At 46.8% G+C, this 22,605-nt stretch overlaps 1 protein-coding gene across 1 annotated transcript in view; it reads left to right on the forward strand.

Moving 5' to 3' along the window:
• Nucleotides 1-22,605, forward strand: part of cdyl (chromodomain protein, Y-like) — a 224,588-nt gene that overhangs the window by 192,549 nt on the left and 9,434 nt on the right. Inside the window, exon 4 of the mRNA XM_055653721.1 lies at nucleotides 14,773-14,945. Within this exon, the coding sequence (XP_055509696.1) occupies nucleotides 14,773-14,945 (173 nt within the window). The remainder of the gene's footprint in view (nucleotides 1-14,772; nucleotides 14,946-22,605) is intronic.

Below are 22,605 nucleotides of genomic sequence, written 5' to 3' on the forward strand. Positions count from 1 at the left end.
GCATACTTAATTACGATCATTCCATCAGAGTTATCGAATGCCCAGCTACGAGTATTTGTTAGCCAAGTTTGCTTTCTTGAAATTTACAATGTACGATTGTACAGTGTACGATTTACGGGGTGGCGCAGCGGTAGAGTTGCTGCCTCACAGCGCTAGAGACCCGGGTTCCATCCCTACCACAGGTGCTGTCTGTACGGAGTTTGTGCGTTCTCCCCGTGACCGCATGGGTTGTCTCCGGGTGCTCCGGTTTCCTCCCGCACTCCAAAGACGTACAGGCTTGGTATAATTGTAAATTGTCCCTCGTGTGTGTAGGATAGTGATAGTGTGCGGGGATCGCTGTTCAGAATGGACTTGGTGGGCATAATGGCCTGTTTCCGCGCTGTATCTGTAAACTGAACTAAGCTATAAGAAACAACTCTGCATGGATAAAGCAAATTCAAATGAAGGATTCATAAACTGAAGGATTGTTCCGTTTAGTTATTGGTTTTGACTGCCATCTGAAGGTTAAACACTGATATTGCAACATTAAGCAAAGATATTTGTTACACCAAAAATCTCATGGTTAAACCTTAACTTGAATCACGCAGTATTAAAAAAAATTAAATTTGGCAACATCTGCAGAAATGATTAAGAAATCTGACAGGCCCTTTAGCCAATTGCAAACTACTTTCTTGTATAAGGATATGGAACTGAAGCAGAAATTAGCATTATGGCTTCTCAAGCATGCTTAGTTATATGTGTAGGAAGGAAGTGCAGATGCTGGTTTAAACCAAAGATAGACACAAAAAGCTGGAGTAACTCAAGCGGGACAGGCAGCATCTCTGGAGAGAAGGAATCTGAAGAAGGGCTTGCCCCGAAACTTCAACCATTCCTTCTTTCCAGAGATGCTCCCTGTCCTGCTGAGTTACTCCTGATTTTTGTGTCTTGTGATAAAAGGCCGAAACACCCAGTGACGTTGAGGTACACAACTGAAGATGTGTCTGATTGGTAGCAAAATCACCTAGTGGTCATCCCCAAGAATGTCAATTGTAGTAAAAAATCTTAGGGATTGTAACATCCAGTCCTACTAATCAATCTCCAGATTTTTGTTTCTACCTTATGCTTAGTTATACTTTCCTTTCTCTCTCTCTCTCTCTGTCCCTCCCCCACCCTCGTTCTCTGACTAGTTCCACTGTCCTCCTGATCAAATATTACTGATTGTCCGCCCGTTGTTACCTTTCCCCATAGCTAACAATGAACCATTCTACATTTCCTTATCACCATCTGCTTTGATCTGTTGGTTCCACCTGTATCACTCTATGACTCCATAACAGCAATTAGGTAAAGGACTTTATTAATTTATTTTTTAATAATAATTAATTATTAATAATTTAATAATAAATAATTATTATATATTTATTAAGGTCTGAAGGAGGGTTTCGGCCCAAAACATTACCTATTTCCTTTGCTCCATAGATGCTGCTGCACCCGCTGAGTTTCTCCAGCATTTTTGTGTACCTTCAATTTTCCAGCATCTGCAGTTCCTTCTTAAACACAAAGGACTTTATTGAGAGGATGTAGCAAGCTTTCACTGTATATTTCAATGACTTAGATGAAAATATTTGCATTATGTTCACAGATAACGGCAGTTTAGGAGGTTGTAATTAATGTACGTTGATACCGCAGTAGATAAATCAGTGGGTAAAGCTGTTACAGTTGGAACTCAATGTGGTTGTAACGTCATCAGCCTTGGATTAAAAAATGCAACCTGGAATGTTTTCTAAAGGCAAGGGAGTAGGAGATGCGGAGGACCTAAGGAATTTAAATGTCCAGGCAATTTACTCACAATACACGTGTGGGTTTAAACTAAATAGCGGGGGGAGGGGTCGACAAATTGGGAGTATAAAGATGGAGTTAAAAGAGAAGTGAGCACAGGAAAAGTTACAAAAGACTCTGAAATTTATGGGAAGGAAAGTTTGAGAAGGGATAAGAGAGTAAGGTCAGGGCCAATAGTGACCGGTGTGAGAGGGGAGGTGAATACCGAAGTCAAAGTGTTGTGTATGAATGCGCGAAGTATAAGAAATAAAGTGGACAAGCTTGAGGCTCAGTTAGAAACTGGCAAGTATGATGTTGTGGGAATTACTGAGACATGGCTGCAAGAGGGCCAGGGCTGGGAACTGAATATTCAGGGTTATACATCCTTTCGAAAAGACAGACAGGGTGGGTAGAGGGGGTGGGGTAGCTCTGTTGGTGAGGAATGAAATTCAGTCCCTTGCAAGGGGTGACATTGAAACAGGAGATGTAGAGTCAGTATGGATAGAACTGAGGAATTGTAAGGGTAAAAAGACCATAATGGGACTTATTTACAGGTCCCCAAACAATAGCCTGGACATAGGGTGCAAGTTGAATCAAGAATATAAAGCTTCTTTAGGTATGTGAAGAGGAAAAAATTAGTTAAGACCAAAGTTGGACCCTTGAAGACCGAAAAAGGTGAATTTATTATGGGGAACAAGGAAATGGCAGATGAGTTGAACAGGTACTTTGGATCTGTCTTCACTAAGGAGGACACAAACAATCTTCCTGATATAGTAGTGGCCAGATGATCTGGGGTGACGGAGGAACTGAAGGAAATCCACATTAGGCAGAAAATGGTGTTGGATAGGGACTGAAAATGGGACTGAAGGCTGATAAATCCCCAGGGCCTGATGGTCTGCATCCCAGGGTACTTAAGGAAGTGGCTCTAGAAATTGTGGGCGCATTCGTGATCATTTTCCAATGTTTTATAGATTCAGGATCAGTTCCTGTGGATTGGAGGGTAGCTAATGTTATCCTACTTTTTAAGAAAGGCGGGAGAGAGAAAACAGGGAATTATAAACCAGTTAGCCTGACATCGGTGGCGGGGAAGATGCTGGAGTCAATCATAAAAGATGAAATAGCCTCACATTTGGATAGCAGTAGCAGGATCAGACCGAGTCAGCATGGATTTACGAAGGGGAAATCATGCTTGACTAATCTTCTGGGATTTTTTGAGGATGTAACTAGGAAAATGGACTAGGGCGAGCTGGTGGATGTGGTGTACCTGGACTTTCACAAAGCATTTGGTAAGGTCCCACATAGGAGATTAGTGGGCAAAATTAGGGCATATGGTATTGGGGGCAGAGTGCTATCATTGATAGAAAGTCGGTTGGCAGACAGGAAATTGGTTGGGTGAGTGGGCAGATGCATGGCAGATGCAGTTTAATGTGGATAAATGTGAGGTTATCCACTTTGGTAGCAAAAATAGGAAGGCAGATTACTATCTAAATGGTGTCAAGTTGGGAAAAGGGGAAATAGAACAGGATCTGGGGGTCCTTGTTCATCACTCACTGAAAGTAAGCATGCAGGTACACCAGGCATTGAAGAAAGCTAATGGCATGTTGGCCTTCATAACAAGAGGAGTTGAATATAGGAGCAAAGGGATCCTTCTACAATTGTACAGGCCCCTAGTGAGACCACACCTGGAGTATTGTGTGCAGTTTTGATCTCCAAATTTGACGAAGGACATTCTTGTTATTGAGGAAGTGCAGCGTAGGTTCACGAGGTTAATTCCCGGGCTGGCGGGACTGTCATATGCTGAAAGAATGGAGCAACTGGGCTTGTACACACTGAAACTTAGGATGAGAGGGTATCTTATTGAAATATGTAAGATTATTAAGGTACTGGACATGCTAGAGCAGTGGTTCCCAACCTTTTTTTGGCCATGCCCCACCTAATCACCTCTAAAAGCCTGATGTCCGCCCCCCCATGTGGTGATATATAATTCTTATCATTTAAAAAGTGAACTGCGTTTCAGCTGAAGGCGATGGCGCGGTGATTATGTAATAACTACACAATAAAGACCTTTTTTACCCCAAAAAAATTATTTACTCAAAATAACATCTGAAACATAAACTACATATGTTTACCTGATGGAAAATCCAAAAAAATAAAAATCGAAAATTTGGACCCAGACCTCCTCAGTCGCGCTCAATTGCCCCCCTTAAAAATCAAATTGCCCCCCTGTGGGGCGTACGCCCCACGTTGGGAACCACTGCACTAGAGGCAGGAAACATGTTCCCGACGTTGGGGGGGGGGCGGGTCCAGAACCAGGGGCCACAGTTTAAGACTGAGGGCTAAGTCATTTAGAACGGAAATGAGGAAAAGCTTTTTCACCCAGTTAGTTGCGAATCTGTGGAATTCTCTGCCTCAGAGGGCGGTGGAGGCCAATTCTCTGGATACTTTCAAGAGATAGTTAGATAGAGCTCTTAAATATAGCGGAGTCAGGGGATATGGGGAGAAGGCAGGGACGGGGTACTGATTGTGGATGATCAGCCATGATCACATTGAATGGCGGTACTGGCTCGAAGGGCCGAATGGCCTACTCCTGCACCTATTGTCTATTGTCTAAAACCCCCGCTCAGATACAGAAAGTAATATAAAAACTAACAATATTCCATGACAGGACACACTCTGACGACAGACACAAAATGCTGGAGTAACTCAGCGGGACAGGCAGCATCTCTGGAGAGAAGGAGTGGATGACGTTTCGGGTCGATACCCTTCTTTTTGTGTCTACCTTATGCTTAGTTATACTTTGATTTCTTTCTCTCTCTCTCTCTCTCCATCCCCCCCCCCCACCCTTATTCTCCGACTAGTTCTACTATCCTCTTGATTAAATATTATAAATATTACTGATTGTCGCCACGTTGTTACCTTTCCCCGTAGCTAACAATGAACCATTCAACATTTCCTTATCACCATCTGCTTTGATCTGTCGGTTCCACACCTTACCCATCCATATCTCTCGTCTCATTCTCCCCTGACTCTCAGTCTGAAGAAGGGTCTCGACCCGAAACGTCACCCATTCCTTCTCTCCAGAGATGCTGCCTGTCCCGCTGAGTTACTCCAGCATTCTGTGTCGACCTTTAGTTAAACGGTGTGTTGACTTGGTTATAAGTCCACTGAAAATTTACAGTATAGCAGCATGAGGAATGATATGGATTCATAAAAAGACCAAGACCTTGTTCCTATAACATTTTTGATTCCTATCATATCTAAGGATCTCTGCACTTCAGCTTTGATTATATCCAACATACAGCATCAGGCAAAAACTACAGAAGTGTGAAAATGCACACTACCAGATTCAGGGACAATTTCTTCCCAGCTGTTATCAGGCAACTGAACCATCCTACCACAACCAGTGGGCAGTCCAGAACTACTATCTACCTCATTGGTGACCCTCGGCTATCCTTGACCAGACTTTACTGGCTTTGCCTTGCACTAAACGTTATTCCCTTATCATGTATCTATACCACTAGGCAGTGACTAGTGGGGTACCCCAAGGCTCAGTACTGGGACCCCAGCTATTTACAATATATATTAATGATCTGGATGAGGGAATTGAAGGCAATATCTCCAAGTTTGCGGATGACACTAAGCTGGGGGGCAGTGTTAGCTGTGAGGAGGATGCTAGAAGACTGCAGGGTGACTTGGATAGGCTGGGTGAGTGGGCAAATGTTTGGCAGATGCAGTATAATGTGGATAAATGTGAGGTTATCCATTTTGGTGGCAAAAACAGGAAAGCAGACTATTATCTAAATGGTGGCCGATTGGGAAAGGGGGAGATGCAGCGAGACCTGGGTGTCATGGTACACCAGTCATTGAAGGTAGGCATGCAGGTGCAGCAGGCAGTAAAGAAAGCGATGTATGTTAGCTTTCATTGCAAAAGGATTTGAGTATAGGAGCAGAGAGGTTCTACTGCAGTTGTACAGGGTCTTGGTGAGACCACACCTGGAGTATTGCGTACAGTTTTGGTCTCCTAATCTGAGGAAGGACATTATTGCCATAGAGGGAGTGCAGAGACGGTTCACCAGACTGATTCCTGGGATGTCAGGACTGTCTTATGAAGAAAGACTGGATAGCCTTGTTTTATACTCTCTAGAATTTAGAAGATTGAGAGGGGATCTTATAGAAACTTACAAAATTCTTAAGGGGTTGGACAGGCTAGATGCAGGAAGATTGTTCCCGATGTTAGGGAAGTCCAGGACAAGGGGTCACAGCTTAAGGATAAAGGGGAAATCCTTTAAAACCGAGATGAGAAGAACTTTTTTTCAGTCAGAGAGTGTGGTCTCTCTGGAACTCTCTGCCACAGAGGGTAGTTGAGGCCAGTTCATTGGCTATATTTAAGAGGGAGTTAGATGTGGCCCTTGTGGCTAAGGGGATCAGACGGTTATGGAGAGAAGGCAGGTACGAGATACTGAGTTGGATGATCAGCCATGATCATATAGATTGGCGGTGCAGGCTCGAAGGGCCGAATGGCCTACTCCTGCACCTAATTTCTATGTTTCTATGTTTCTATACACTGGAAATAGATTGATTGTAATCATATAATGCTTTTCCGCTGACTGAATAGCACACAACAAAAAGCTTTTCACTGTTACACGTGACAATAAACTGAACTGAATATGGAGGGTGTGCCACATGACCTGGCTCTTCTTGCACGTGATCCATATCCCTCCATACCCTGCATATCCATCTAAAGATCTCTCGTATGCCACTTTCATACCAGCCTCCACCACCACCCCTGGCATTGCGTTCCAGGCACCCAACACACTCTGTCGAAACAAAATCTTGTTCGGCACATCTCCTTTAAATTCTGCCCCTCTCACTTTAAAACTATACTCTCTCCCCTTTGACAGCGCAATCCTGGAAAAAGGCTCTGACTGTCTACCCTATCTATGCCTCTCAATAAATGCTGGAGCTGGATTCCCAAAAAGTTAATTTGCAAGTTGAATCACTGGGACCCCAGTACTGATACAATTGGCATGCCATTAGTTCAAAATTTGCCAACTTGAAAACTACTTTTATCGCAAATCTCAATTTCCCGCAAACTATTGCTCATCTATCCATGTCAATATGTTACTCTCAGTACCACAAAGTCTTAACTCATGTTGTAGCCTTTCATGTGACACCTATATGAATGCATTTTGAAAATCCATAATTGGATGTGGATTGGATGTTTCCATTAACCATATAACAATTACAGCACGGAAACAGGCCATCTCGGCCCTACAAGTCTGTGCCGAACAACTTTTTTTCCCTTAGTCCCACCTGCCTGCACTCATACCATAACCCTCCAATCCCTTCTCATCCATATGCCTATCCAATTTATTTTTAAATGATATCAACGAACCTGCCTCCACCACTTCCACTGGAAGCTCATTCCACACCGCCACCACTCTCTGAGTAAAGAAGTTCCCCCTCATGTTACCCCTAAACTTCTGTCCCTTCATTCTGAAGTCATGTCCTCTTGTTTGAATCTTGCCTATTCTCAAAGGGAAAAGCTGGTCCACATCAACTCTGTCTATCCCTCTCATCATTTTAAAGACCTCTATCAAGTCCCCCCCTTAACCTTCTGCACTCCAGAGAATAAAGACCTAACTTATTCAACCTTTCTCTGTAACTTAGTTGTTGAAACCCAGGCAACATTCTAGTAAATACTAGACACTAGGACCAGAGGGCACAGCCTCTGAATACAAACACATACCTGTAGTAAGGAGTTCAGTTTAGTTAGGGGAGAAGGCAGGAACGGGGTACTGAGGGGTTGATCAGACATGATCACATTGAATGGCGGTGCTGGCTCGAAGGGCCGAATGGCCTACCCCTGCACCTTTGTCTATTGTCTATTGTTATGGAGAATAGGCAGGTAAATGGGGTTAGGAGGGAGAGATAGATCAGCCGATTGAATGAGATAGTAGACTTGATAGGCTGAATGGCCTAGTTCTGCTCCTATCACGTGAATTTATGGACCCTTTAAGTTGGAATCCGTTTCCTTGTTGAATCCGTAAGTGTTCATTTACATATATTTTGATAATTATCGAACATAGAACAGTACATCACCTTTACAGGCCCTTCGGCCCACTATGTCAGTGCCAAACAGGATGCTGTGACCAACCCTGACCTGCCTGCACATAATCGACATGCTGCCATTACCAGCATATCCATGTGCCTATCCAGAAGTATGTTGAATGCCATTGTCAAATCTGCCATCACCACCACCTCGTCAGCACCTTCTAGGCCCTCACTGTCCTTAGCGCGGCACGGTGGCGCAGCAGTAGAGTTGCTGCCTCACAGCGCCAGAGACCCGGGTTTGATCCTGACCACGGGTGCTGTCTGTACGGAGTCTGTATGTTCTCCCCGTGACCGGCGTGGGTTTTCTCCTGGAGCTCCGGTTTCCTCCCACACTCCAAACACGGGAGCTTCGGTAAAAAAAATTGTCCCTAGTGTGTGTGGGACAGTGCTAGTGTGCGGGAATCGCTGGTCGGCGCGGCCTGTTTCCGTGCTCTATCTCTAAACCAAGCTAAACTAAACACTGTGTTTAAAAAATAAACTTGCAGCACTCATCTTCTTTAATCTTTGCCCCTCTCGCCTTCAAGCAAGGCCCTCGAGTACTTGCTATTTCCACCCTGGGGAAATAGGTTTTTCACTGCCTGCCCTATCTATGCCTCTTGTAATTTTATATCATTCAATCAGGGTTCCTCGCAACCTCCGCCATTCCAGAGAAAACAACCCAAGTCTGCCCGACCTCTCCCTGTAGCTTATGCCCACTAGTCCAAGCTTCATTATGAAATATTTCTTTCAACATCTGCCTCTGGCCTGCTATTGTTATATCCTTTAATCTGTAATAAAAGTCCACTTGAGCCAAGCTTTCCCTTGTGTCTGTGTAATTGCATTTACTTACTGTAATACCCGATCTCCTCCCACAGGATGATGTCCAAGGCAAGCATTTTAACAGCAAGGGAATTCTTCACTGAGATGTATTAGATTCATAGAGAGATACAGCGTGGATAAAGGCCCTTCAGCCCAACTTGCCAACATGCCCCAGCCACACTCGTCCCACCTGCCTGCATTTGGCCCATATCACTCCAAACCTGTCCTATCCATGTACCTGTATAACTTTATCAAACATTGGGATAGTCCCAGCCTCAACTACCTCCTCTGGCAGCTCGTTCCATACACCTACCACCCCTTGTGTGAAAATGTTACCCCTCAGATTCCTATCAAATCTTTCCCCCTTCACCTTAAACCTATGTCCTCTGGTCCTTATAAGAAATGCTGTCTGACTGGCTGAGTTACTCCAGCACTTTTTTTTGTAAACCAGCACAGGGATCTTGCTTAACTATTTTTCCATGTTGCCAGCCGGGCAACCTTGACAGCTTTTTAGGTTGCCAAATGACAGTTTAGGTGGTCATTTAAAACGGTTTGCATGAAGCGTGTGATAATGTGCTTGGACGAAGTGCGTAGTTACCAGTTGGAATTATGCTCAATGAAGCATTCACATATTATGTTCAAGAAGGAACTGCAGATGCTGGAAAATTGATGGTAGACAAAAGTGCTGGAGAAACTCAGCGGGTGCAGCAGCATCTATGGAGCGAAGGAAAAAGGCAACGTTTCAGGCCGAAACCCATCAGTCTGAAGAAGGGTTTCGGCCCGAAACGTTGTCCATTTCCTTCGCTCCATAGATGCTGCCGCATCCGCTGAGTTTCTCGAGCACTTTTGTCTACATTCACATATTATTTCTGCTTCAAATAAAGTCACAAACTAAACATATTCACCAATCAAGACATTATATATACCGCAATGACATGCAGCAAAATTACTATACAATATCTCATTAGGATGGCAGGAGAATCAATGCGAGGTGGGTAGGGTGATGAATAGATTGGGGGGGGGGGGGGGGGGGTAGATGAGGAGGGAGCACGGGATGTCAGTGAGGACTGAATAGAGGAGGAGGGAATAGGAATCAGTGCGGGATGGAGATGAAGGGTCCCAGGATAAGAGGGGTGGAGGGGGGCTTACAAGGGAGAGAGAGAGGGAGAGGGTGGGGTGGAATGTGCAGAGGAGGTGGAGGAAGTAAGGTCAGCGCTCCTGGGACAACATCGCCCCGCTGCCTTGGCCGTCCCTGTCCAACGCCAAAGTGCCGCCGCCTCCCCTCCTCCACCAGCAGACAGGAAGGTGCGGAGCCGAGCGGTGCAACTCAAAGATCCTACAGCTATACGATCTGTCGTGCAGCTGCTTCAGACGGCGGAAGGAGGCCTCCGCCTCCCCCTCCCTCTCCTCCCTCCTCCCGGCCTCGGCGTGCGGGAGGGGTTGTGAAAGTGCCGTTGGTGGATTTGCAGGCAGTGGCCGTTATCAGGGCGATTTCACAACCCCTCCCGCACGCCGAGAGAGGAGAGAGAGGAAGGTTCCTTTCGCCGGGCGGGGTGCGGGAGGAGGAGGCGATGCAGCTGCTGTCGCGGCCGCTGCTGCTGCTCGGAGCCCGTCATTCGCTTCGACCCTTCGCCACCACGCACCTAGTATCTTTGCCCCACAATCAAAGATACTAGACGAATACAGCCGCCGCCGCCGACACGAAACGTCACGTTCCTATTCTCCAGAGATGCTGCCTGACCCGCGGAGTTACTCCAGTTTTTTGTGTCTATCTATCGGTATAAACCAGTGCTTGATTGCCAAGCCGGGCAAAATAAGTCGGCATTTAGGTTGCCCGGCTGCACTTTGAGTGGTCAATGGCACCCGGGCAACCGTTAATTTCGAGCCCTGCAGCACCTGCAGCTCCTTGTTTCTGCTTGGGTATTCACCTTGCCAGAGAGTGATGGGTTTCAAATTCTCCCGAGTGCTGAGTTGTGCTGTGTCCATACGTGGTCGCAGGAATAGAAGGATGAAAACCAATCCCTGGGGAACTTCAGAATAAAGTCCTATACAAAGTATTGACGGATAAGAGGAAACAGAAGAACTACAGGCTGAGGAACCTTGTAAGATGTCAAGATCACTGTAGAAATATTGTAAGCTGGAAAGAAAAATCGTCTGCAGAATATTACTTTGAACGATACGATACAACTTCATCCCAGGAGGGAAATTGATCTGCGTGGTGGGGCAGGGCAGATTCCAGGTTTCTGATCTATGCATGTAAGGCACAGAAAAAGTGACAAATGAGGAATGTTTAAGCACCAATTAAATGGGATATTGGGGGTATGTAGAACAACCTGATAATATGCCTAAAGGCATTCTACATGCCAATGCCAATTAATATATGTTGAGTTGAAGAAAGCTGTTACTGAATGTGGTAGAGAAATAGGTGCAGGAGTAGGCCATTCGGCCCTTCGAGCCAGCACCGCCATTCAATGTGATCATGGCTGATCATCACCAATCAGTACCCCGTTCCTGCCTTCTCCCCATATCCCCTGACTGCTATTTCTAAGAGCCCTATCTAGCTCTCTCTTGAAAGCATCCAGAGAACCTGCCTCCACCGCCCTCTGAGGCAGAGAATTCCACAGACTCACCACTCTCTGTGAGAAAAAGTGTTTCCTCGTCTCCGTTCTAAATGGCTTACTCCTTATTCTTAAACTGTGGCCCCTGGTTCTGGACTCCCCCAAAATCGGGAACATGTTTCCTGCCTCTAGCGTGTCCAAACCCTTAACAATCTTATATGTTTCAAAGAGATTCCCTCTCATCCTTCTAAACTCCAGAGTGCAACACAATACAATACAATACAATACAATTTTATTTGTAAATAGAAACATAGAAACATAGAAATTAGGTGCAGGAGTAGGCCATTCGGCCCTTCGAGCCTGCACCGCCATTCGATATGATCATGGCTGATCATCCAACTCAGTGTCCCGTACCTGCCTTCTCTCCATACCCTCTGATCCCCTTGGCCACAAGGGCCACATCTAACTCCCTCTTAAAATATAGCCAATGAACTGGCCTCAACTACCCTCTGTGGCAGAGAGTTCCAGAGATTCACCAAAGTTGTTTCTGCAGTCATACATACAAAAAGAAAAAGACCCAATTTACACAGACATCCATCACAGCGCATCTCCTCCTCGCTGTAATGGAAGGCAAAAAACGTATCTCTCCCCTGCACCCCCCTCTCCCCACCGATGTCAGAGTCAAAGCCCCCGGCGGGCGATGGTAATTGTCCCGCGGCCATTAAAGCCACGCCGGGTGATGCAAGGCCGCGCTCCGGGTCTTGATGTTGGAGCCCCCGGCGTGCGCTAGCAAAGTCCCGCAGCCATTCCAAGCCGCGCTGGGCGGTGATGTAAGGCCCTGCTCCAGGTAATCTTCAACCCCGCAACTCGGGCGGGAGAAGTCGCCGCTGCGGAAGCCCCGAAAAGCGGTCTCCCTGCAGGGACCCGCGGGCTCCCGGTGTTACTGTCTGCCAGTCCTGCGGTTGGAGCCTCCAAATCTCCGGGGGTCGGGTCACAGCAGTGCACCACCACCGCTCCACCCGCTCCGAACTCGGCCAGCTCCGCGATGGTGAGTAGGTCCGCAGCTCTGCGACTGGAGCCCCAGGTCGCTCCTGCCGGAGGGGCTCCTGCACAAGCCCAGCTGCTCCATTCTCTCAGAATATGACAGTCCCGCCATCCTGGGAATTAACCTTGTAAACCTACACTGCACTCCCTCAATAGCAAGAATGTCCTTCCTCAAATTAGGGGACCAAAACTGTACACAATACTCCAGGTGTGGTCTCACTAGGGCCCTGTACAACTGCAGAAGGAAGGGCCTCTGTACAACTGCGGAAGGAACTCGTGTGAGAGGGCTTGGGTGTGCCGCGGGACCTAGTTCCATGCTGTCTCTCTAAACTAAGTTCCGGTGTTAATTAGGGATGTGCCATAAATGTTGACCTTGAATGAATAAATGCTGATGCATTGATGTGGAAGAGATCTTCAATGACTAACGAGGAATGTTGTCAAACCGAGATAATGATTTGTATGATAATCCTTGACTGTCTGCATAGAGAATACCTACAAACCTGTACGTCTTTGGAGTGTGGGAGCAAACTGAAGATCTCGGAGAGAACCCACGCAGGTCACGGGGAGAACGTATAAACTCCATACAGACAGCACCCGTAGTTGGCATTGAACCCGGGTCTCTGGCGCTGTGAGGCAGCAACTCTACCGCTGCGCCACCGTGCAGCGACTATCTCTAAACTAAGTTCAGTCAGTAATTAGGGATGGACCATAAATGTTGACCTTGAATGAATAAAAGCTGATGTATTGACGTAGAAGGGATCTTCAATGAATAACGAGGACTGTTGTGAAACCAAGGAGGTATTGATAGTGCAATGTTTTGGATGCTTAATACTGGACTGTCTGCATAGAGAATAGACACAAAAACAGACCTCCATGCAGACAAAATTTGCAGGTGCTGGTTTACACCGAAGGTGGACACAAAATTCTAGAGTAACTCAGCGGGACAGGCAGCATCTCTGGAGGGAAGGAATGGGTGATTTGTTGGGTTGAGACCCTTCTTCAGATTGAGTGAGAGTCTAGAGATATGGAAAGGTATGGTTTTAGTCCAGGGGCGGAAATCCCGGGGGAGAGGCACAGGGGAGACATGCCCCCTCCATGTTTTGAGAGGTGGGGGACGATCCCCCCATGTTTTGTAATCGGTATTTTAAAATTGGGTGAATAAATCTATTAAAAAACTCCGCTTTCCGCGATACAGTGGGGGTGGGACTGATGATCGAGGGCGCCGATTGGACGAGAGAGATGTTGGTCAGCAGGCAGTGGGGGGGGGGACATGATGATTCAACGCGATGATTGGAGGAGGGAGGTGTCGGTCAGCGGCGGAAGTAGGGGTGTGGGACTGAGGATAGAGGGCGGTGATTGGAGGAGGGAGACGTCCATGGAGCAGAGCTGAGCTTGAATCGGCCCGTTCGCGGGGCTTTTCATCGCCCGGCCGCGGGATCTTCCACCGCCCTGCGGTCAAATGGCTACGTCGAGGAGATCGAGGCTCCCGATGTTAAAGCCCCCCGCTGGCCGATGAAAGACCCCATGAACGGGCCGATTCAAGCCACACGATTCGGAGCGGACGAAGCTGCTGTTGCTGGAGTCCAGAGTCAGTCACCAACCAGGTCAGCTCCCGATGTTACTCCACAGGGCCCACGGCCGAAGCCTCGTGTGTGCGCATGTGCGGGCGGTCGCCAAGAAATTGTGTGTGTCCCCCCCATGTTTTGATAGAGATTCCCGTGCCTGTCTTAGTCTGAAGAAGGGTCTCGACCCACTTCTTTCCAGAGATGCTCCCAGCTGGGTTACTCCAGGATTTTGTGTGTCTCTTTGGTGTAAACCAGCATCTGTGCTTTCTTCCTACACATTCTGTCTGCATAGAGGTCTGTTTATAACTCTGCATGAAACTTGTTTCTCCAATTAAGAATGAGGAAAAATGTCTTCACTCAGAGAGTTTTGAATCTGTGGAATTCTCTGCCACAGAAGGCAGTTGAGGCCAAATCACTGGATGTTTTCAAGAGAGTTAGATTTAGCTCTTACGGCTAAAGGAATCAAGGGGAAAAAGCAGGAACGGGGTACTAATTTTAGATGGCCAGCCATGATGGAATAGAATAGAATAGAATAGCCTTTCATTTGTCATTCAGACTGAAGTCTGAACGAAATTTAAGCAGCCATACATCCAATAAAAAACAACAATAAACACATATTAACATCCACCACAGTGAGGCCACCAACATCTCCTCACTGTGATGGAGGCAAAAGTCTTAGGTCTGCAGTCTCTTCCCTTCTCTTCTCCCTCTGCGCTGAGGCGATACCCCCCGGGCGATGTTATAACAGTCCCGCGGCTCAACAAATATGATCATATTGAATGGCGGTGCTGGCTCGAAGCGCCGAATGGTCTGCTCCTGCACCTATTTGTCTATGTTTCTTTGTTTCTATTGCAAAGTTTGGTTTGGCTTCTAATCGCTTTTAATTGTTTTGTTTACAGGTAATGAAGGAAATGCAAAGTGCTCTGAACACTGCAGCAGCTGATGACAGCAAATTGGTTTTGCTGAGTGCCGTAGGAAGTGTGTTTTGTTGTGGTCTAGATTTTATTTATTTCATTCGACGATTAACAGACGACCGGAAAAGAGAGAGTATTAAAATGACCGAGTCCATCAGGTATGCAGCTTCTATATTGGCATTGCATTGCTGGGAATGCCCAGAAGGTCGGGCAGCACCTGTGGAGAAAATAATAGTCAAAGTTCCAGTTTCCTTGAGCTTTCATGGAATTGGAAGGTTAGATATTTAACACGTTGTAAGCAACGGCAGCTCTCTGTTAAAGTGGGGTCAGGATTCATAGTTTTACAGCATTTCATTTCGCAGAATTACATTGTTCCTTGTCGGACCATAAAGTCATAGAGTGATACAGTGTGGAAACAGGCCCTTCAGCCCAACTTGCCCACACTGACCAACTTGTCCCACCTGCCAGCATTTGGTCCATATCCCTCTAAACCCGTTCTATCCATGTTCCTGTCGAAATGTTTCTTAAACGTTGGGATAGTCCCAGCCTCAACTACCTCCTCCAGCAGCTCGTTCCATACAACCTTTGTGTAGAAAAAGTGACCCCTCAGATTCCTATTCAATCTTTCCCCATCCACCTTAAACCAATGTCGTCTGGTTCTCGATTCCTTCGCTCTGGGCAAGAGACTGTGCGTCTACCCGATCTATTCCTCTCATGATTTTATACACCTCTATTGTATCACCCCTCATCCTGGGGTGGGAAGATTGCAACCTTCACGTGGTCCGCCCAGCTTCGACGAATGCTATCAACCCGGCGTGCACAATCAAATAAGATCAAATAGAACAAGTTGCCCTGCAACTTTAGGCTGTGCACGCAAAACGCAAGAAGAAGACTCCTCATCCTCCTGCGCTCCAGGGAATAGAGTCCCAACCTACTCAACCTCTCCCTATAGATCAGACCATCGAGTCCTGGCAACATGCTCGTAAATCTTCTCTGCATCCTATCCAACTTGACAACATCTTTCCTATAACCCTCACCCTGACCCCATAACATGGTTTACAGCTTATCCTTTTACAGAATTGTTCTGGTTCAGGGCACATGACAATTAAACACTCTTGACTCTTGGCAGAAATAAGCACAGCCCAACTTGTCCATGTTGACCAAGGTGCCTGTCTGAGCTACATCCATTTGCCAGTGTTTCCTCCTTCACCTTTTCAGGGAGTGAGTTCTCCACTTCCACTAATCAGAGTGGGAAACATTTTCCTCGACTCCCTTCCTTTAAACTTTTTCTATCCATGTACCTGTCCAAACGTCTTTTAAATGTTGTAACTGTATCTGCCTCCACCGCAGGGGCCGGCAACCTACGGCCCCCGGGCCGAACGCGGCCCGCAACCCGAAATCACCCGGCCCGCAGGCGGATTTTCTTTCCCGTAATCATCCGGAGCGTCGAGCTCTGTCTGTACGGCATCCTGCGCAAAGCCGCCGGCAGGGCCGCGCTCCTTCTGTGAACACGATTCAGAAAGAACTGCAGATGCTGGAAAAATCGAAGGTAGACAAAAAATGCTGGAGAAACTCAGCGGGTGGAGACATGCGAGGGTTGCGTGAGGCTGCCTCACCCGCTGAGTTTCTCCAGTATTTTTGTCCCACCTTCTGTGAGCACGTGATTTGATGCCTGCCATCCGGGGCGGGATGGGGGCGGGATCCGTGTGTACACGTGATAGACGTGGCCCCCCCCCCCCTCCCCCCCTATCCGCTCACAGACGTGCGTCCCGGCTCCGATACGGAACAAGGTTGCCCGACCCTTGCACTACAGCTTCCTCTGGCATCTCATTCCTTCCATCCTCAGTGTTTAAAAAGGTGCTTCTCATGTCCCTTTAAATTATTCCCCCCTCTTGCCTTAAACTTTTGTCCTTTTTGCTGTTTGACCACCTCCCCCCCTCCGCCTTGGGAAATAGACTATTACTATCCACCTTCTCTTCTTCTCTTCCTTATCTCCAGAGATGCTGCCTGTCCCACTGAGTTCCTCCAGCATTTGGTGTCTGCATTTGATTTAAACCAGCATCTGCAATTCTTTCCTACACATTATAACCATCCACGTGATCTGCACTCTTCATGGTTATTATACGCCTCTGTAAGGTCACCCTTCTACCTCCTTCCGAGTTAATCAAATATGGGGAGAAGGCAGGAACGGGTTACTGATTGGGGATGATCAGCCATGATCACATTGAAGGGCTGAATGGCCTACTCCTGTACCTATTGTCTATTGTCTATTGTCTAATCCAGCCTCTCCTTGCAACTCAGACCCTTGAGTTGATAACATCCAGAATTCACAAAATGAATGAATGAATGTATACTTTACTTTACATATGATGATTCAAAGTGAAATTCTTTGTTATAAATGGCGGCGACAAACGGATTCATGAGGTCATAATTGATCGGAGCAGAATTAGGCCATTCGGCCCATCAAGTCTACTACGGCATTCAATCGTGGCTGATCTATCTTTCCCTCCTAACCTCATTCTCCGCATAACTCCTGACACCCATACTAATCAAGAATTTATCTATCTCTGCCTTAAAAATATCCACTGACTTGGCCCCCACAGCCGTCTGTGGCAATGAATTCCGCAGATTCACCACTGACTAAAGAAATTCTTCCTCATCTCCTTTCTAAAGGAACGTCCTATCATTTTGAGACCTCTGTCCTAGACTCTCCCACTCTCTGAAACATCCTCTCCACATCCACTCTATCCAGGCCTTTCACTATTCGGTGAGTTTCAATGAGGTTCCCCCCCTTTCAATGAGATCAAGGATGATGAGATTAAGGATTTAAGAAGGAACTGCAGATGCTGGAAAATCGACGGTAGACAAAAATGCTGGAGAAACTCAGCGGGTGAGGCAGCATCTCCGGAGCGAAGGAAATAGGCAATGTTTCGGTCGAGACCCTTCTTCATTTTTTAAATGAAGCAAATTTAAGAAGGCAAACTTACAGGAAATAAAAATAGATTTTAATAGAGAGTAGATGGAGAGTAGCTCACAATAGGGAACAACCAACAGTTAAACATGATGGAGTCGCAGGTAGATAAGGTGGTCAAAAAGGCTTTTGGCACATTGGCCTTCATCAGTCAGAGTATTGAGTATAGAAGTTGGGAGGTCATGTTGCAGTTGTACAAGATGTTGATGAGACCGCATTTAGAATATTGTGTTCAGTTCTGGGCACCGTGTTATAGGAAAGATATTGTCAAGCTTGAAAGAGTTCAGAAAAGATTTACGAGGCTGTTGCCAGGACTAGAGGGTGTGAGCTATAGGGAGAGGTTGAGTAGGCTGGGTCTCTATTCCATGGAGCGCAGGAGGATGATGGGTGATCTTATAGAGGTGTACAAAATCATTAGAGGAATAGATTGGGTAGATGCACAAGAGGCTTTTGCCCAAAGTCGGTGAATCGAGGACCAGAGGACATGGGTGCAAGGTGAAGTGGAAATCCGAGGGGTAACTTTTTCACACAGTGGGTGTATGGAACGAGCTGCCAGAGGAAGTAATAGAGGCTGAGACTATCCCATCGTTTAAGAAACAGTTAGACGGATACATGGATAGGACGGGTTTGGATGGATATGGACCAAACGCAGGCAGGTGGGACTAGTGTAGCTGGGACATGTTGGCCGGTGTGGACAAGGTAGGCCGAAGGGCCTGTTTCCACACTGTATCACTCCATGACTCTATGACGAGTAATAACAGTATATGCTTAAGATAGCAGTGCACTTGACTTGTTGTTTTCATATTGGCGCGGTGGGTCGAGTTGCTGCCTCATGGCGCCAGAGACACGAGTTCCATTCTGACTATGGGTCTGTCTATACGTAGTTTGCACGTTCTCCCCGTGAACCGCATGAGTTTTCTCGTCACTTCAGTTTCGTCCCACACTCCAAAGACGTGCGGGCCTGTAGGTTAATTGGCTGCGGTAAATTGTCCCTAGTGTGTGGGATAGTGCGAGTGTACGGGGCGATCGCTGATCGACGCAGACTCGACGCTAAAGGACCTGTTTCCATCTCTAAAGTTTAAATGTACAGTTATTTAGAATAATTCCAATTGCTGTCCGTAAGTCCAGGTTGCTGTTCACAATTCCTCAAGTTTTCATGCAGCATATTTTAAACCTGAAGAGTCTCTGCCTTCACCACTCTTTTAATGACTGCAGTATACATTTTCATTTCTTCTCAATCCATTTTCAATGGACTTTCCATTTTTCTGAATGGAAAAAAAGATTTCAACTCCCCATCGGTTCCCAACTATTAATTAATCTTAAATTGATCTGGTGATCAACCTTCCTGCTGGGGGAAAGATCTGTTCACCTTGTTTATATGTTTGTCCACCTCAGTGAAATGTCCTCTTGGGTCCCTTTGTTCTGACAAATGCAACCTCTGCCTGGTCACGACGATGATTCACCGGCCCTGTTGCCATCCTCTGTACTTCCTTCCTTCCTTCCTTCTTCCTTCCCTTCCTTCCTTCCTTCCTTCCTTCCTTCCTTCCTTCCTTCCTTCCTTCCTTCCTTTCCTTCCTTCCTTCCTTCCTTCCTTCCTTCCTTCCTTCCTCCCTCCCTCCCTCCCTCCCCCCCTCCCTCCCTCCCTCCCTCCCTCCCTCCTCCCTCCCTCCCTCCCTCCCTCCCTCCCTCCTTCCCTCCCTCCCTCCCTCCCTCCCTCTGGGTAGAACTCTGTCAGAGCTCTGGCCGCACACAACTTTCACACCATTCAGGGGGTCAAGGAAAGAGCGTTAACGTCACCAACCTGCTTCCACCAATCTTTCCACCACCACGCACAAGAAGCCACAATAGACAATAGGTGCAGGAGTAGGCCATTCGGCCCTTCGAGCCAGCACCGCCATTCAATGTGATCATGGCTGATCATCCCCAATCAGTACCCCGTTCCTGCCTCCTCCCCATATCCCCTGACTCCACTATCTTTAAGAGCCCTATCTAGCTCTCTCTTGAAAGCATCCAGAGAACCGGCCTCCACTGCCCTCTGAGGCAGAGAATTCCACAGACTCTAGCAATGTTACAACATTTTGAGATTTAAAAAATCAAGTCTGCAATTTATCCCATCAGATAAAGCATAACAATAAGTTTAATTTGACACCTAATTCACTTTCATATCTCAAGTAATAAAAAAGTTATGGCCATTTTCATACTCGGAAATTAGCATCTTGTTCCCTATTGATTTTCTATGGACATAACAAAAAAGCTGTGATCGTGGACAGTCAAAAGCCCATAACCCTCTTAAAAATTAAGAGAACTGAATGAAATTTTCAGTTATCATAGATTGAACCATTCTGAAACAAATATAAAATAATCTAACTTGGATGACCTGAAATTAAAGCATATAATTAGTTAGTTACCCAATTGTAGCTAATTTCAAACTTCAATTACTAGATCTAAACATCTATCCATTTCGCAATAAATGATTAACATTTTTAAATAGCCCAAGTGTCCAAATAATATTCACAAATAATTCACAATAAAACATGATTTTTAAATCTCATTTACATCAATTTATAGGCCAAATGGAAGGAATTTAGTGTTCAATTGCTGTAAATTAAAGTCAATTTAAATCGGCTTTCTAGTGGGTTCCTGTGAACGCGCTGGTTTAGAACGTTCACATTGCGCTGGATTTGTGCCCTCAAATGCCCAGAAAAATACTGCGGGATATAAAGAGCCCAAAATGAGCTACTCGCTGTAGAAAACTTTAATAACAGGGTTATATACATGCCCCATTTAATGTAAAAATAAGGTACATACCTTTAATTGTTTGCTTTATAAAACCCTGGGGCTGCGAGAGGTTGCGAGTTTAGAGAGTGATTTTTAAACTACTCTCTATTTTACAAGGCCATAAAAACTAATAATACCTTTTGCGACGGGGTCTTTCAGCGATTTTCCGTTAATGATTTACTAGGCTGAACATTTTCGATTGCAACAGCCTAGTAAAAATCGCGTTTTAAACCCGCCCCCTCTAAACAGCGCCAAAATCACACACAAGGGGTGGGGCAGATGCTCAGCCACGATTCAGGTAGGTTTTGTAACATACCTACAGACTCGCCACTCTCTGTGAGAAAAAGTGTTTCCTCGTCTCCGTTCTAAATGGCTTACCACTTATTCTTAAACTGTGTGGCTCCTGGTTCTGGCAAATGCAATGCTAGCATTTATTTTGAGAGGACTAGAATACAAAAACAGGGATGTTATGCTGAGGCTTTATAAGTCGCTGGTCAGACCGCATATAGAGTATCGTGAGCAATTGTGATCTGAGGAAGGATGTGCCGGTGCTCGAGAGGGTCCAGAGGAGGTTTACGAGAATAATCCTAGGAATGAGTGGGTTAACATATGATGAGCGTTTGATGGCACTGGGCCTGTACTCGCTGGAGTTTGCAAGGATGAGGGGCCCCCTCATTGAAACGCTCTGAATAGGGAAAAGCCTGGATAGAGTGGATGTGGAGAGAATGTTTCCACTAGTGGGAGAGTCTAGGAACAGAGGGCACAGCCTCCGAATAAAAGGACACGCCTTTAGAATGGCCTACTCCTGCATCTATTGTCTATGTTTCTATATGAGATGAGGAGGTATTTCTTTAGTCAGAGGGTGGTGAATCTGTGGGATTCATTGCCACAGAAGGCTGAGGAGGCCACGCCATTGGGTATTTTTAAGAATTGACAGATTCAAGTTCAAGTTCACATTTGTTGCCACATGCACTAATTAAGGTGCAGTGGAATTTGATTTCCCATGCAGCCATACAAACAAAAAGAGCACAACACACAATAGAATGTAACATGGACGTCCACCACAGTGGAATCAACATCCTCCACATCCTTGGTGGAAGGCAATAACGTTCAGCCAATCCCCGTCCTTTGTTCACCCGTGGTCGGGGCCACAAACCCTCCGGAGTCGCAGCTACGGACAGGCCCTCTCGTCGGAATGATCCAAACTCCGATGTTAGGACGGACGGACACTCCGGGGCTTGGAGGTCCCGAATCGGCCGGCTCCTAGCGGAGACCGCGGCTTCAGGATGTTATAGGCCGGCGGTCGGAGCTCTTCTCCGGCAATCCCCCGGCAAGGGATCCCAGACTGGCAGGTCTACGCCACGCCCGTGGCTAGAAGCTCCGCAGACTAACAGCCCCATGATGCCAAAGTCACCAGGCCAGCGATCGGAGCATCTGTGGCGACCCGCAGCAAGGGATCAGGGCTCAAAATTAACGGTTGCCCGGGTGCCATTGACCACTCAAAGTGCAGCCGGGCAACCTAAATGCCGACTCATTTTGCCCGGCTTGGCAATCAAGCACTGGTTTATACCGATAGATAGACACAAAAAACTGGAGTAACTCCGCGGGTCAGGCAGCATCTCTGGAGAATAGGAACGTGACGTTTCGTGTCGGCGGCGGCGGCTGTATTCGTCTAGTATCTTTGATTGTGGGGCAAAGATACTAGGTGCGTGGTGGCGAAGGGTCGGCGCGAATGACGGCCCCGACCCAGCGGCAACAGCAGCCGAGCCAGTGGCTCCATCGCCTCCTCCTCCCGAACTTCCCTCTCCCTCCCTCTCCCTCCTCCCGCCCTCGGCGTGCAGGAGGGGTTGTGAAAGCGCCGCCATCGCTCTGATAACGGCCACTGCTTGCATATCCGCCAACAGCGCTTTCAATACAACCCTCCCGCACGCCGAGGGAGGGGAAGGCGGAGGCCTCCTTACGCCGTCTGAAGCAGCTGCACGACAGATCCTATACCTAGATGATCTTTGAGCTGCACCACTCGGCCCCGCACCTTCCTGTCGGCTGGTGGAGGAGGGGAGGTGGTGGCA

Source organism: Leucoraja erinacea, chromosome 2 (genome assembly GCF_028641065.1).
Source record: "Leucoraja erinacea ecotype New England chromosome 2, Leri_hhj_1, whole genome shotgun sequence".
Lineage (NCBI taxonomy): Eukaryota > Metazoa > Chordata > Chondrichthyes > Rajiformes > Rajidae > Leucoraja > Leucoraja erinaceus.